Source organism: Trifolium pratense, linkage group LG3, assembly GCF_020283565.1.
Source record: "Trifolium pratense cultivar HEN17-A07 linkage group LG3, ARS_RC_1.1, whole genome shotgun sequence".
NCBI classification, from domain to species: domain Eukaryota; kingdom Viridiplantae; phylum Streptophyta; class Magnoliopsida; order Fabales; family Fabaceae; genus Trifolium; species Trifolium pratense.
In genome coordinates this window covers 17511051-17528085 of record NC_060061.1, presented here as the reverse complement: position 1 = coordinate 17528085, position 17035 = coordinate 17511051, and the positions used below count along the sequence as shown (strand labels likewise).

Sequence of the window (17035 nt, the reverse complement as noted above, 5' to 3'; positions counted from 1 at the left end):
CCAGTCGGTGTCGTCCATGTCTGCCGGCTTCGTCTCGCGCAACGCCTTCTGTAGACTCTGTTGCGCCAACAGATCCTTAACCCTTCTCTGCCATAATCCGAAATTGCCCGTCCCGTCGAACCTTGCCACTTCGAATTTCGCAGGATTAAGCGTCATCTCTGATACCAATTGTTGTGCACAAATAGTAACAGAAGGTAATAATAACGAAATTGCAAACAATAAGAACACAAGAAGTTTGATAACGGAGTTCCCCTTAGGTACGTCTCCGGCTGCAGAATTCGCTACAGCTCGTTTCTATTAGATGAAAGAATCAAATTAGGGTTTCAGTGTTACAAGCGGTATATATAATAATAGCAGAATGTCGTAAATACCCCCGCTAGCTCAGCTCCGGGCCGCCCCCAGCCTCTTCCTGATGCATATATGAACCATACTCAACACATCCTAATCCCGCTTTACCTCTATGTCCCTTTCTTGGATTTCGAATGTTCTTTTTAAAATATTCCACTCCCCAATTCCAATTCCATTATACTAATCACCTAAATTCCATCTTAGTCCAAACCCATCACGTGAACCTAATGTTTATTAATTTGACATATACCATATTATATTATTCTTAGTCCTAGGTCATTTAAGTAATGTACATATATCACTTAGACGAGATGACGCAGGTCTTTTCCAACTTAACTAAGGTTAGTTTGATCTCTGACTTGAATATGCAGCAGTGCTAAAACTCTTTAGGAAGAGTTTGTCACCCATTTGTATTCCACTAGACTCGAAAGATTAGTCTCTACAGTTGCGCGCAGAGGATATGTCATTTTTTTCACCTTATTATCATGCTATCTAGCTAGCTAGTCCCTTCACTCTCTTCAATTCTAAAACCCATCAAGCGAAACTCAAGGCACCAACTGCTCAATTTGTCTGATTACTCCTCATTTCAACAAACTCATACAAACCAAAATGTTTGGTAACTGTGTTCATGAGAAAACGGTAATCACTTCCAACAAATTGACACAGGTTTCTTTCATCTCTCTCTATCTCTTTCTTTCTCTTTCTCAATTATTAGACAAAAATACATGACCACCCAAATTTTGTTGTTTTCCTCTTGGAACAGAATATAACCACTGACTAAAACATGCACCACCTTAAAAACACTTTCTCTTTCTTCTTCTTTTTTTCTCATTAAAAATATCTAAACTTTATTTTTTTTTTCTCTTATCTTTTTCATTGTAGAGTATTGAGATAGATGATCATCATAATAATAAGGTTTCAATTTCAATGGCTTCTTCAAGTGGTGGTGGTAATAGGGTTATGGAAAAACCAGGACAAGAACTTGTTCAACAACAACAACAAGCTTTAAGGTGTCCACGTTGTGATTCATCAAATACAAAATTCTGTTACTACAATAACTATAGTTTATCACAACCAAGACACTTTTGCAAAGCTTGTAAAAGATATTGGACAAGAGGTGGAACTCTTAGAAATGTTCCTGTTGGTGGTGGTTGCAGAAAAAACAAACGTGTTAAGAGACCAAATCATTCTTCTTCAAACAATAACATTGATTCTCCTTCTTCTTCAAATCCTACTAGTGTTACTGCTAATTCTTCAAACCCTTCTTCTCAACAACAACATCATAGTTTTGATGTTGCTAATTCTACTTCAAACCATATTAATACTCTGCTTTATGGTAACAACTCTTGTCATGATGTTATGAATTTTCCTTTTGCAACAAGGTTTAATTCGACACGAGTTTCAAGTTCTGGTTCTGGTTATGATCATCTTCAACAAAATGGTCTTGGATTAGGCTTTTCATCTGGTTTAGCTAATCTTAATCACCATGATGATTATAGAAATGGGTTTAGTACTACTTCAAATAATAACAATTACAGTTCCATCTTTGGTTCTTCTATGGGTTCTACTACTCCAGTTATGAGTTCTCTACTTAGCTCTACACTACTGCAACAGAAATTCATGAGTACTGTTGGCGGTGGCGGCAACGACGGCAGCATGAAAGGTGATCTTTTTCATCATCATGATATGAAAATGGAAGGAAATAGTAGAAGTGATGAGGTTGAGTTGATGGCTTCAAAAGAAGGACTGACTAGGTTGGATCAGTGGAACAGCAATAACATGAATGGTACTAATGGTGTTGCTTTTCAAAACCAGATGGAGAATATGGGTTTATCTGATTCAGGTTATTGGAATAATAGTAACAACAACAACAACAACATAGCCACAACAGGTTTGGGTAGTGTTTGGAGTACTGATCAACCTAATAATATTGGTTCTAATTCAGTTACTTCTCTGATCTAGAAAAATGAAGCATCATTTTCAAAACTATCTATCTCTTTAAGGGTTTTTTCTTTAGTTCTATATTAGGCTTCTGTTTATTGCTGAAAAATGCTGCTTTTTTCTTTGTTTTTTTCATTTGGGGTCAATTGGGTTTGGTTTACTTACATTGAAGAAAGAAGATAGTTAAAGATGAGAGAGTTTAGGATCGGAGAGATCATGTCAGCTACAAATATATTACTCATCATCAACCTTGTTAGTTTTATATTTCAAGGTTGAAAAAATTTGGGCTGAGATGAACCTCGGATCCTCTTCTCTCATCAGGTGTGTAACTCTCTGGTTGCGAAGACTACCGCATCAGCAATACTGCAGATGTAGAGATCAAGAGATGGAGGTCCTTCATTTGGTGCTAGTACTTCCATAGTTGATTGATTGAGTAAGTTGGTCTTAATTTTCATTAATTTTGTAATGTGTATATGCAATGACATATCCTTTATTTTTCCTTAATTTTCTAATGTATTGTCATTAATTAGTTCCTTTTCATTTCATGAAGGAACTAATGTTGTTAACTTTCTTAACATTTGGAAAGGGTTAGGTTATGTGGATTATTGAGGGTATAATCATGGTTATGGTATAGAAGAGGGGGGTGATTAATTAATATTATTTATTTTGATTTGGGTGATTCATTGTACTTTGGTGTGTGGTATTTTCATCTATTAAGAAATTTTTAGTTCATGCAAATTTTACTGCTATTGTTATCTACTTTAGACAAAGTCATGTTAAAGAATAGTACTTCCAAGCAAATAGGTCCTAAAAATGGTGAGAAACTGTATGTGGGCTATGGTAGTCTGGCTCAAAACTGTTACACACAATAGGAATTTAAGCTGCAACACTCAAACTTGTGTGTTGTCTTTTAGTGGCAGGGAACATTTCATTTGTATTCAATTTTCAGGTGCCTAGAATCATAGAGCTAGGTGAGAAGAAGTTTCATGATTTCATCAACACATATGTTTTTTTTCCCATTATTCCTCTTATATCTATTGTTTCACTCTCTTAAATATCCAACTTTGTCATTGAAATTTGTGGGATTGGATTAATCTAATTATTTTTCTCCAAATTAATTTCAAAATGATTTATGAAATTGCAAAATATTAATCATGCTTGCTTCTTTCTTTGTCTCTCTCTTGATGCTTATGAAAATTATATGTTTTTTTTTTTAATTAACCCTCACATAAATTGAGCATAGTTGCCTAGTTGTCTTATGCTGACATGACACCAATTAAATTCAGCCAATTGTAGTCAATTTTTTGGTCAAACATGTAGTTATTTCTTAACCACAAAATAATTTTGACTACTTTAATTTTTAAATTAATTATATTTTAGGTATTATATTCTATGAATTTACATTTAGGTCTTAATTGCTTGTAAGTTTTGTTTGCTTCTTCTTCAAATTATTTATGAGTTTCGTCTCAAACAACTTTCTTCTTCTTAAAGCTTTCAATCTCCGTCGCAGCCTCCACAACCGTCATGGTAGGATTCTCCGGCTCCTCCACTTTTGTGTTATCTGATGTCAATCTTTACCACAGCCTCTGTCACAGATCTACCAGATTTCTTCAAGATTCTAAATCTAGTGATTTTCAATTTCTTAGATGTTATGTTTTTTAGTGTATTTTTTCCTAATGTTTTTTAGCGTATTTAAGAGAAACAACGATCTTGTTGAAGGAATGATCACAAGTGAAGCGGCGACGGCGACAAACAATTTGCTAGCTGATGATTGTACTCGTAAGAATGGAGAAAGAAGTAGTCAAAATTTGGTGGCTGAAGCATACTCGTAAAATTTGGTGGCTGAAGCGTAAAATGAAATTTGATCGTAAAGTGAAGCGGCTACAAAAATAGATTAGGAACCTAAAATATAATTAATGAAAATTAGTAACCTAATATATAATTAAATGAAAATAAAAGTAATCAAAATTACTTTGTGGTAAAAAATTACTTATATTTGACTTAGATACATGTGGATGAATTTGATCGGTATCATGTCAACATAGGGCAACTACCCTCATTATATACTAAAATTAAATTTAATTGATAATAGATCTGGACAGAGAGCAAGCTTATTAATTTTTTGCAAATTTATTGATCATTTTAGAATATTAATAATGTAATGAACTAAGTTATATGGTCCTGCATTGTGTATTTACTATTTATTTTTCTCTCCACTTCATCTATGATTTAATTTCTCTTCTTTCATCTTTTTTCTCTCCACTTCCATGAGGTGTGGAGTTTATCCTTTTGAAGCTTTAAACTAGGCACTACATGCATGCATTTCACACAAGAAATTAGATTAACTATCAATTTCCTCGTATTCAAAAGAAAAAATAATTGACATGTTATACACATTTCATCTAAGAATTACTACTGTTTATAGTTCATGTCTCCTCACATTCTTCTTTTTAATGCTAAAGTGCTCCAAGCATTCTTCTTTTTAATGCACCAATCGAGGACGAATTGTGAAACCTTATCACACCGGGGTAAAATAATAAAAATAAATTTATTTATTTATAGAGATTATTTTTGGTATACTATTCATGTAACTTTTTTTTTTTATGTTATTATCTTATATCTACGAAGTTCTCATCTTCATTCGTTTAACAGTGACTGAGTAATCGCCTCCAAAAAATATGTGGGTAAAAAAAATGAGTTTTTTTTCTTTATCTTATATAAACAAAGGGGAGGAGGGCCTGACTCCTGCCTGCCCCTCCATATCCGTCCCTGGAACAATGACATGGCTAATTTATCTTGAATGTTTGCCTTTCTTCAAATACGACCACCCAACTTTCAACTCTTTTTCATTTGCATGAGATTAAAAAAAAGATTATTTAGGAATGACACATCAAGATCAAGAGCATCAACTTTAACAAAGTCAAAGATAAGTTAGGAAGAGGCTATTTATTTTATTTTTAAAAATTTATAAGTTAAGAACATCTAGATATCAAGGAGTGAGTAAACATCCAACAAAGTTAAAGTTAGGAAGAGACTCATAGAACACAATAAATTATCGAATTTATTAACTCTCATCTTTACTAAAATATTCGCCACATACATTTCCTTTACTAATGATAGAGAGATATAGTCTATGATTTTTACATGAATTCTCTAATAATTGCACATTGAGGATAATGACATCCAAATTCCCTTTATTACAACACACATAACGAATAAGTGTTGGTATTTCAAGTGTGAGTTGAGTCTCACATCGGATAAAATAGTGAATGTTGAATGATTTATAAGTTAGAGGACCCATAAACCTAACACCTTAAGGTTTTGGATAAAGTGTGGTGTTCAACTCACTTGTGAAGTTGTTCAAGGCCCGATGTGATGATCCCTCGGATCCCCTCAAGACCCAACAGTGGTATCAGTGGTATCAGAGCCGATTGTTGTTGATCCGGCTCCTTGTGTCGAAAGTCTTCCTGACAGGGTGTTCAGGCGGCGTGTCCCGTTTATGGCGCGCGCACAACAGCGATACAAGTGGATGAAAAAAGCTTTCGTTCGAGGGGGAGCATACCAATAAAGTAATGGATGTACTCACACTTGAGGGGGAGATGTTGGTATTTCAAGTGTGAGTTGAGTCCCACATCGGATAAAACAAATGTTGAATGGCTTATAAGTGAGAGGACTCATAAACCTAACACCTTAAGGTTTTGGATTAAAGTGTGGTATCCAACAAACTTGTGAAGTTGTCCAAGGCCCGATGTGATGATCCTCGGACCCCCTCAAGACCCAACAATAAGATGAGGGGGTGGGAGGGTGAGTTACCATACTCTTGTTTAATTAGCAACCGTAATTGAACAAATTAAATATTGTTGTTATGATCAGGTAGCTAGCTCACATGATTATTTCTTAAAAAAAAATTGTGAGAGATTTAAATATTTCACATTATCCATCAACCAAGATATATTTCCCGACCTCTATCTATTTTATACAGAGACAGATTATTAATAACAGAAAGACTTGTTAGTACGAATTACAATCTAACGAAATGCAAGAAATACATCACGACCACTATATGAATTCCAACCTTCTCGTGTTTTCTGCCACATACCAAATTGATGTGGTTGTTCTTTTGTCTTTTTCTTTTTAAGTGCAATTCTTGCCTTTGCCTTTCTTATATACAGTAATACAGCCATGGTAACAAATAGCAAAGATGTATTAATAATAATATATTTGCTGTTAAAAAAAATAGGCTTAAATGCATTTTTGTTCCCCCTATTTTTAAAAAAATGAAGTTTTGGTACCCCTATTTGAAAAACCAACTTTTTAGTCCCCCTATTTTCATTTTTTTTTGTTTTGATCCCCCATCCTATTTTGGGGTTAATTTTGTTGATGTGGCCTTGTAACTAATGACGTGACAACATTCATGTGGACAAATTTAATATCCATGTCATTATTATATATTTTTAAATTCAATAAAACTTTATTTATAAAATATTTTAATTGTTAGAATTATATATTCAACTGAAATAATAATTGTTAAATCTTATAAAATATGAAATTTGAAACCCTAATTATCAAACTTTCAACTACTAGAATTTTATTCACCGTCGGAGAGAATCCTTCCTTATGGATTTCACTAATCCTATGGTTTCCGTTCAAACTCAACAATTTTTAGATTTTTAAAAACGAAAAGAAATTAGAGATGATTTTGTGTTTCAATAAAAATTACTCATACTCTTTAAACTATCTATGACTTTGGATGAGTTTGAATGAAAACCCAAAAATTGTTTTAAGTTTGAAGTTTAATTCTAGATTGGTTTTATATAAAGTTGGATGATGATGAAAGTTGAAGGTTCTTGAAACACAAAACTTGCTTTCAATATGCAATTGTTTGATATGAATCAAAGAGGATCATGTCCATGTTGTGATTGTTTGTTTTTTCTTAGGTTTAATAAATTAGAGGTTGTGAATTTTTGGATCTTTTATTTTAATGAACTTTCTTAGGTTTAATTAAATTATTTTATAAAATAAATTTTATTGAATTAAAAACAAATAATGACATGGATATTAAATTTGTCCACGTGGACGCTGATATGCATTAGTGACAATGCCACATCAACAAAATTAGCCTTAAAATGGAATGGGGGATCAAAACTCAAAAAAAATTAAAATTGGGGGACTAAAAAGTTGGTTTTTAAAATAGGGGGACCAAAACTTCATTTTTTTGAAAATAGGGGGATCAAAAGTGCATTTAAGCCAAAAAAATAATGTGATATTTAATTTGATAAAAAAATTATATTTATTTTCATCCTATTATTGATAATATATAGTGTGGTACAAGTGGTATATACTTGAGTCCCTTAACTATTTGGTCTTGAGTTCGATTCCCGGCCGGTGCGTATGAAAAAACATTTGTTGGGAAACGAACAAGAGGATTAGTCTCTGTAATTGTGCGCAGAGGATATCTTTGGTTTAAAAAGAAACAATTACAACCAAATTATACTATTTTGGGATAGAAAACAAATAGATGAGATTCTAATTTCAAGCCCAAATCAACTTCCTTCGAAGAGGCCCATATCATCAACAAGATAACAAAATTCAGCAGCAGCTCCATTAAAAAAAAAAAAAAAAAAAAGACAAAAACAGAGCAGTGTTGCTTTTCCTTTGGACTCTATCAGAAACAACTTCATTCAACTCAACCGGCCGCCGGAAAACGCCGCCGGAATTTGTCATCGTCCGCCAGAAACAGCGGAAGATTCCTCCAGGTTTCCCATTTTTTCTCCTTTTAATTTCAATTTTCCTTTCCGTTCTCATATAGCGAGATGCAATTTTACCCGATTTGCGGCGGCGATAGCCACACCTGAAAAGATAATAGCGTCGCAGAAGAGACTGCAGAGCTCTACTCCACACCGCTATTCCGCGAGCTAAAGCGGTGCAATTGACAAATAGTTATTTAGTGTCACGTAATAAGCATTAGTTTTTGTTTTTAGGGTTTTAGGGTTTAGTAATCAAATCCATCAGTTTTTTTAATCAAATTCTGATGCAATTAATGTTTAGTTTTTAGATTAGATGCAAAATGTGGCTAAATAAGCGTAAGTATAATACTTGGATTTTCTATGTTTGATTATTATTAGTTCATAGTTCTCAAAATTATGTAACATGAAATGCAGCTTTTTTTTCACACCAATGACGAACAAGAAATCTACGAAAACTCCAAATAAGTTGCAAGAGAAAACTGTTGTAGAAGAGCAAAAGCCTTCTTCTGCACCAAAAAAAGCAGTTAATGAAATTGACGAAATTTTCGCTACAAAAAAGAGAAAGAAGCCTGATGTGAAAAAGAATGGGAAAAGCAATGAAGCAACTAAAAGTACGGATAAAACTAAGAAGAAGAATGACAAGAAAAAACCCAGAAGGCTAGATGAGAGTGAGTATGTAGAACGGTCTTCTCGACCGAAAAGGAAAACAGATGATGGGCTTGCCATCTATACCGAAGAGGAGTTAGGTATTAGTAAAGGGGATGCTGGAAATACCCCACTCTGTCCATTTGATTGCTCTTGTTGCTTTTGATGGAAGCTGGATAATGATTTGTGCACTCATTTCCTTGTTCCAATGAACAAAATTGTTGTGATTGTATTACATGCTTTGTTACATTTATAGTTTGGTCAATTATAGCTTGAGTTGTCCTGTACTGACCTTGAATTCTTTAGATCTAGATATGATTTGAGTACTTTCAATTTTGTAACAATTTCGCTTCCGCCCTTCTAGGTTTCATCTCCTTGAAACGGAATTATTCGTATATGGTGTATCTGCCAGAAGGTTTGAGTGATTTATTAGAGAATGAAGGAAATGTTTTGAGGTGTTTGAATCATGTTATAGTTTGTGTTTCTTCTATTTCATTTTATCATGTTCAATCGAACCAAGTATGTAGAAGTTATTCTCCCTTTTTTTATTATCTTAATATACATAATGATAATGATTTGTTTCATCATGAATATCTTTTATCCTTTGAAACCTTGATATTTAATTTTAATGTTTGTGTTAGAAGAAACATTTAATGTCAATGAATTATATTATGTACTTTGATTAGCTTTATTGGAAGGAACTACCCATGAGTGATTTGATTTTATCAATTCAGAGGAAAGGCCATTTTCACCTCATCTGGGTGCGCCAACTTTAGAATTCTTGTAAATCAAGCCTTTTGCCACATTATGATGTTATCTGTAAAATAAAATCTTTAATGTAGATTGCAGAGACAAGAAATGAACTTGGTGTTGGTTGAAGCAAAGACAAAGCAATACCAAAGCCAGTGTGAAGAGGTTGCTTGGCATTCTTAAATGTGGTGGTGGTTTTTTTTTTTTTTCCTTTCAGATTTTACTAGTCCGTTTGAATCTATGATTTTAGAATTACTAGAGAAGCTAGAATTTCTTGCAATGCCAAAGGATGTGTTGGGGTTGAAAGAAGGCAGTGAGGAAAGTGGAGCCAGTTTGAAATCCTAAAAAAGACAGCAAACTGCATCATTGGTGGATGAATCTAGATATATTAGGTAGAGAGGGTGATAAAGAGGAAAAATCAAATTGTTATCTCAGAGATTGTCGAGGGAATATCAGCATTAGTCAGTCTGGATAGGACGGATAAGATCACCCTTGCCCGAGAATTGCTTTGGTGAGTCAAACAACATTAAAAGATTCCAAAACATAGGCATCTTATCTCCTGCAGCTCACTTTTGTGTATCTGGATGTGGGGAGGCCGAATCGACACATCACTTATTCATCTCATGTAGCATATTTGGCTCCCTTTGGACTCTTGTTTGCACTTGGATTGACATCTCTCCGATAGTTTCTACGTCTATTCGGGATCACTTTGTTCAGTTTACTTCTTCAGCTGGTGGATCTAGAGCGCGAAGGTCTTTTTTGCAGCTTATTTGGTTGGCTAGTGTTTGGGTAGTGTGGACAGAGAGAAACCATAGAGTGTTTAGCGGCTCATCTAGTACTTTGCATCAGATGTTGGACAAGATCAAGCTTTTTTCTTATCGGTGGTTGAAGACGACGAGTTTTACTTTAGTCTCAAATTACCATAGATGGGGGTCTAGTCCTTTATTATGTCTGGGCCTTGTATGATCTGTTGTGTTGTTGGTTGGCTTTTCTTTCTATGACATGTTGTAAACTTTTTGTCTACTTTGGCACAACTTGTGCTGAGCAGGCTGTTTGTTAATATATCTCATTTTAGTTTCTTCAAAAAAAAAGCTTTAACTTCAAATTACTCCTGCATCTTAATATCATTATACTCAGGTTGGGCAAGGGTGGTCTTACTCATTGTACTATCATTCTCTGAAAGTGAAAATTTGATTGCTTCCTGCTTATTATTCTATTTATGATATACTAATATGGTAGTTTCATCCACCAAAGATGTAGTTTGCATATCTAGCAATCTTTTTAAGGGTTTTAAACTAACTCAATCTTCATTTTTAACCCATCATTGTTTCGGGATTCAAATGACTAGTAAAAGCTGCAAAGAAGCTTACAATATGTTTAAGGTCACCAAACCACCTCTTAACCTTTGTGCTTTGTTGTCTATGCTTCATCCAGCATCTGGTGGAGACAAATAGGTCGCAATGAGCATGTTTGTTCCTATTTCCCACCACCTTCCTTTATTGCATATCTTTGAAATAGAGTTCAAGTTTGCAGTTCAGCCAACAACTAATGTGGGATACTCCAGGGAACGATTCTAAACCAATTTCACCAAGTTGCAGCTGGTAGAGTATACCCTACCTATTTTGCTGATATTAATGTTGACTATGCATGCTGAATCTGTCTGTGATGGAGGTAGTGGCACTGCTATGGAGGAAATGTTAATTTTTAATATCGTATTCTGGTGGAGGACATCTTTATGTTTGTTGGCTAAGAAGATATATACATTGGTTAAGTGATCAACTTGTTTTTGACTTGGAAAACACAATTAAAAATAAGTCCTGTTTGGATTAAACATGAGCAACGTTTGGCTTGTTGATAATTACAAAATGAAACTAATTCGATTGGAATTTGGAAATATCGGATCACAAGTTTTTATCATTTACTGAACCGGCTGAATCATAGATATGTTCATGTATGCCATAGATACAAGTATTTTTACCAATATATAGTAGTGTCTTAGTGTTGTACGAGAATCCACAATAAAGCTCCAAATTTTAGTAGTGTTGTACGAGAATCCACAATAAAGCTCCAAATTTTGTGTTTAAATGGATCCGCATGTATTTGTTACATCAATTTTTTCAACCTAGCACCTCTAATTTATAATTCAGAGACAGAGTTCTTTCATTCCTTTCAGGATAAGTGTTATGCCATAAGCCAATATAATCAAGGAAAAACATTATTTTCATGCATGATCAATAAGATATTCAACTCTATCACACTTAAAGCATCACCTCACCATGGTCATTTTTTGAAAAAAATTCATTGAGTTTCATACACTACTAGTAGCTAATATGGACCACTTCATCAAGTGGTCCATGATGGACCGGCCACGAATAATATTATAACGAATACGAATTTTACAAAATCCACAGTTGGATTGAAAGTTTAGATCATATAGATCATCCATAGAAAAATTTAGAAAAATTGAAAATCATTTGATATGTTATTGAGACACGTCAAGATTAACGTTTTATTAAATAACATAAATCTTGATGAGTCTCAATAACATATCAAATGATTTTCAAAAAATTTTAAAAAATTTATGAATAATCTATACGATATAAACTTTCAATCCAACAGTGAATTTTATAAAATTCATATTCGGTAGATCACTTGTCCACGGTGAACCACTTCTGAAGGTGGTCCACCGTAGCACTAGCCCTACTAGTATTACCATGTTAAGTAATTCCCATATGACGTCATATTTATGAAAGTTGTACACATTTTACTACAATAATGAAAAAAATCATACAACTATTAAACAACACACTTATATTTTTGCTTATTTGCATGAAATCACTTTTATTCAAAAGTTGTATCTTAAAGATATACTTCAATAGTCACCAATACGTTGAAAAAATAGACAATCATTCTTCTATGAAACTCTAGTAGTAGTAGTAGTAGTAGTAGTAGTAGTAGATATAACAAAATTGTCAAGCACATTATTAAAGAAGATCTATTAATGAGAAAATATTTTAATGATATAGAAATTTCAGTAATCATTCAGGGTTCAATTTTCCGCCTTAACAAGGTAAGCATCAAAATAAGCATTACCATTCCATATTCTCATCTACAGGCTGATTGCTTGCTTTCTGTATGTGCATTGTTCGAACAAATATAGTATCTAGAGATTTGCAGCTTTCAAGGGGGATGAGGTGGGCATTTCTCTTATTCTATTTCATTAAAAGATTGATTAGAGGAACCAAAACTTTAACTTCTGTGTTACAGAATTGGCTTTTGCATCTATATAGAGGGGAAATTAAGGTGAGTGTTAAGGATACAACGTACTACAAGGTGAGTGTTAAATATAGAGGGTTCAATCTACACCCATTCTGCATTGGCCTACAAGGTACTTTTCTCCGTACAAGCACATAAAAGACTTGTTTAAGTTAATAACTACGTAAAATAGAAATGTAATGTGCAGCTTTGAAGTTGAAAACAGATCAAATAGATAAAATTTCATAGGCAAAAATCCTTGAATTCAATAGAAATTTGAAACACAACATTTAAAAATAAGGCAATAAACTCATAAATGTATTTAAATAGGAAAATCATAAATATTCATCATTACCACCCTCATGGAAAAAAGACTACTGAAAACTGGTAAAGTTCAAATTTAACCATATCTCTAGTTGTAAGCTGCCTAAGCTGTGACTGGCTTTGTAGCAGTGGATAGTCTAGACCTCTTCTTTGCCAAGCTCTCACTTCGGCGTTCCCTCTGCTCCTTCAATCTGGATGCAAGGAGTTTCTGATATTCTGCTGCCTCAGATTTTGCCTTAGCAATTCTCTTCTTCTTGTCTGCAATTCTTGCACGCTTCCTTTGGAGTGTCAAAGGAGTGACCAGACGTTGAATCTTTGGAGCTTTGCTAACCTTTTTCCCTGCAATTAAACATTCACCACTAAGTCTACAATTCATAACAAATGTCTATATTGGTCCAATTTAACTGGATGTTGCTGAAGGGGACATCACAAGTTATGAGCAGAACAACACTTATATTCGAATGGGTTTGGATGAGATTGTATTGTCTAATGACAGAAAAATATCTCTGACGAATAAATTTAAAGCATCACTACCACTAGTCAAAGTTATGCTCCTCTAGTTTTCTTTACTTCCAATTAAAGAAAACTACAACAAGTGTCCACTAGAACAAGATTGAACAATGTGACAGTTGGCTTTGAAGCAAAGGATATTTTGGACAAATAATAAACATGTTTTTTTCCGTTTTTCATACTCCTCTTAATGTCGGGATTAATAAAGAAATTGATAAAATGTATTGGAAATGTAACTCACCAGCCTTGGTGGTAAAGGTGCGACGGTAGGTGTTAACATATTTTCGCACATCATCCTCCTTTGACAAGTTGAAGAGCTTTCGGATTTTGGATGCTCTCTTTGGACCTCTCATCCTTGGCTTCTCAACATCAGTAAGTCCTGGCAAATCATTGTCACCTTTCTTCACAATTACCAAGTTCAAAACAGAGAGGTCGGGGCTGACAATGCATCCACGAACAGACTTCCTTCTACGCTCTCCGTTACGCCTTCCGTGTCCACGGAAACAAGGAGTTCCTGCACAAGTGCATAATGCATTAAGAATTAACCAAGTGGAAAACAAGCTTTCCTATTAACCCTAAATCCAGGAGCAAATGAACTTCAATGGGATCAAAAAGTCATTGCACAAAATTACAGGTGGCTACAAAAACATATTAATACTCCGTAGGCAAAAATTTCAAGGCAACAAATGGCAGTTGTACCCTTGCCTATGCAAAGACAACACCAATTATATGCCAGAATGTAAATAATAAATAGATTGAAGCTCTGGAAGAAATGCTACCTCTATGGAGCAAGAGGCGAACACGACCAGGTGTCAACACTCCCTGCTTCATTGGGAAACCTTGCTTGTCACATCCACCAGTGATTTTGAAAACATAGCCCTTAAATTCCTGTAGGTAGCAAAAACATAGATCACTTATAATGCCCCTCAAAATATGGAAGCGGACACTGCAGATTTTATGCTAAATGTCATACCTCGCCCAAAGCATCACCAAGGACTTCCTGTGAGATCCTCTTGTCCCAAAAAGCACGACTACAATAAATACAAACAAATAATAAATAACACAATCATCAATGAGAAACAAGTGACATGGATAACTCCGCCAAAACCTAAGATACAAAAGAAACAAGTTCGGGTTTCTCTATTTACTGTCCATATATACGAGCGGAATAGACATGGGCATTCTCTTAGTGGGACTCATTTTAATAGGTAGACTCCACTAATAGGTCTCACTAATCTCTGTGTCGGAGCAAGCTCGGACTCGAATGAAACTATCAATAGCACTACAATGATGTCAACATTTTCATTTCACCATGCTTATCAATATCAATCAATAAACATAAACACATGGGAACAAATACCAGCCAGATTCACACTACAATCACAGTGAGTTAACAATTCAATTTACAACAAACTAATATTATAAGAAACAATTGCATACAAAATTTAAAAGAAATACAGAACAAACATAATAATTAAACTAACAAGGTAACTTAATAGTAACAATTTATTCTCCTAAACAAATATAATTAAAATGAAAAAATCAAAAGAAAGTAAATAGATTATTACAGCTTGGTGTCATCATCGATTTCAAGCTTCTTCTGGCATCCAGTGGTTGGATTCGCAACGTTAAACTGAATAAAACAAAACGAAGAAGAAAATGATTCAATCTGAAAAACAAAATGGAAATTGAAGAATTGAAGTAACTGTGATGTTTGGAAACAAAACCTTCATGTTGCAATCTTGGTCTGATTCAGCCGCGGCTTAACCTTGTTCTTCGTGTGCGGCTTCGGAAACAAAAGAAGAGGTAGGGTTTTACACACTCTGAGCTTTTATACACTCCTTCTTCATTTTTGTTTCATTGTTGGGCTGGACAAACCCGACCCGAAACCTGTGGGCTTTTTCAAAATTACGAGTGTGAGGGTAGTAAAGATCCGAATTGTTTCCATAAAAATAAAAATTTACTCAAAACAAAAAAAATAATCTATGAAATACGGGCAAGTCTAACATGCACAACACAAGTGGAGAAAGTCTTTTACTGTGCACAAGTGAATGATAACATTATAAAGAATACGAATTTCATAAAATTAACCGTTTAATTGAAAGTTTATATCGTATAGATCATCTATAAAAAAAATTTAAAAAAAATTGAAAATCATTTGATATGTTATAGAGACCCATCAATTTTTTTATTTTTTTTTAAATTACATATAAAAAAAGGTGGCGTCTAAGGTGAGGGCTCTATCAAGTCCCTCACCGGTGTACCACTCAAATCCACCGTTAGATTTGAAAAGTCTATATAATCTAATAATTTGCACCACACCGGATTCAATTTCTTTCTCTCTCCCTCCGCAGTTCACACTTTCTCTCTCCACGGCTACACATAATTGCAATTCTATTTTCAAAGCTTAATTCCTTGAAGGACATAAAATATTCAGATTAAAGGTTTAAATTTTACGATCTAGCCAATTTTGATGTTTTTCTTAAACTAAATATATACTGAATAGTTTTTGTTTATGTTATTGTTACTCAAATCTGATAAATATCTACTGACACAAATATCATGACAAAAATCATCCAAAGAGACAGTTTGTGTTGGTTGGGCTTAGAAATGAATAATCCATGTAGTTGTAACCTCTATTGTGTTTGGAGGATTCAAATTTGAAGAAAAAATGGCAGGGGATTGAGAGAGAAAGTGAGAACTGTCGAGGGAGAGAAAAAGAAATTGAATCCGGTGTGGTAACGAATTATTAGATCATATATACTTTTTAAATCTAACGGTGGATTTGAGTGATACACCGGTAAGAGACTTGATAGAGTCATCACCTTAGACGCCACCTTTTTTTATATGTAATTTTGAAAAGAAAAAAAAATTGATGGGTCTTTATAACATATCAAATAAATTACATTATGTTACATTGTAAAAAGTTTATATTTGAGGTGATTAATGTAACGGGAATACATTTTGTAAAAATAAAATAAAATAGTGGTAACACTAATAGTTTTATTTTGTAACTTGAAGAAGGTATATAATTGAAATTTCTTTAGAAACTGTTGTAAATCGTCATTAGTGTTATTTTAGTTAATAAAAAAAATCAATATTTAAAACTTAAATGTTTAATGGTTTTAAAATATTATCATTTATGTAAAATGTTCAGTATTCTTATAGTACGTTTGATTCGTAAAACAATAAGGACTGGACAGAACAGTACATGACAGAACAAGATAATACAGGACAGGACAAACATGTACCGAAAAGATATAGGATGACAATATTTTTATATTCGAAAATAAAATGAGTATTTTCGTATTTTTTATAGTTGTACTGTGGACAAAAAGTTGTCCCGTGGTTTAGTGAGGGACAAAAAATCTTGTTTTTGTCCTGTCTCTTGCTACCTAATTTGTCCAGTCCCATAACCAATTTCAAATCAAACAAAGTACAACAAAAGTTGTCCTGTCCAGTCCCCTGTTTTTTGGCAAATCAAACGCACCCTTATAATCTATTTTAGTGTATAC

At 33.9% G+C, this 17035-nt stretch overlaps 3 protein-coding genes across 3 annotated transcripts; 2 read left to right on the top strand and 1 right to left on the bottom strand.

The window, feature by feature from the left end:
- Window positions 1-833: 833 nt before the first annotated feature.
- LOC123916783 (dof zinc finger protein DOF1.4-like) lies at window positions 834-3021 on the top strand. The gene is made up of 2 exons (XM_045968315.1): window positions 834-1014; window positions 1231-3021. The coding sequence occupies exons 1-2, from the start codon at window positions 958-960 to the stop codon at window positions 2308-2310; spliced, it is 1137 nt and encodes a 378-aa protein (XP_045824271.1). The 5' UTR covers window positions 834-957; the 3' UTR covers window positions 2311-3021.
- A 5445-nt stretch (window positions 3022-8466) lies between these two features.
- Window positions 8467-8847, top strand: LOC123914688 (uncharacterized protein C6G9.01c). The gene has a single exon (XM_045965873.1). It carries the CDS (start codon window positions 8467-8469, stop codon window positions 8845-8847), a length of 381 nt encoding a protein of 126 aa, XP_045821829.1.
- A 4048-nt stretch (window positions 8848-12895) lies between these two features.
- On the bottom strand, window positions 12896-15418 carry LOC123916661 (40S ribosomal protein S6-like). The gene is made up of 6 exons (XM_045968182.1): window positions 15248-15418; window positions 15089-15153; window positions 14494-14551; window positions 14300-14408; window positions 13762-14034; window positions 12896-13349 (listed from the first exon to the last, which is right to left on the bottom strand). The coding sequence occupies exons 1-6, from the start codon at window positions 15251-15253 to the stop codon at window positions 13114-13116; spliced, it is 747 nt and encodes a 248-aa protein (XP_045824138.1). The 5' UTR covers window positions 15254-15418; the 3' UTR covers window positions 12896-13113.
- Window positions 15419-17035: the final 1617 nt, after the last annotated feature.

Bases quoted from the DNA above. Each gene is read 5' to 3' on its own strand.
- LOC123914688 (XM_045965873.1), top strand. From the start codon at position 8,467: ATGACGAACAAGAAATCTACGAAAACTCCAAATAAGTTGCAAGAGAAA.
- LOC123916783 (XM_045968315.1), top strand. From the start codon at position 958: ATGTTTGGTAACTGTGTTCATGAGAAAACGGTAATCACTTCCAACAAA. The intron at 1,015-1,230 runs GTTTCTTTCATC...TTTTCATTGTAG, and splicing joins CTTCCAACAAATTGACACAG to AGTATTGAGATAGATGATCA.
- LOC123916661 (XM_045968182.1), bottom strand. The intron at 14,035-14,299 runs GTAGCATTTCTT...GCACTTGTGCAG, and splicing joins TCGCCTCTTGCTCCATAGAG to GAACTCCTTGTTTCCGTGGA. The intron at 13,350-13,761 runs GTGAGTTACATT...GTTTAATTGCAG, and splicing joins CACCTTTACCACCAAGGCTG to GGAAAAAGGTTAGCAAAGCT.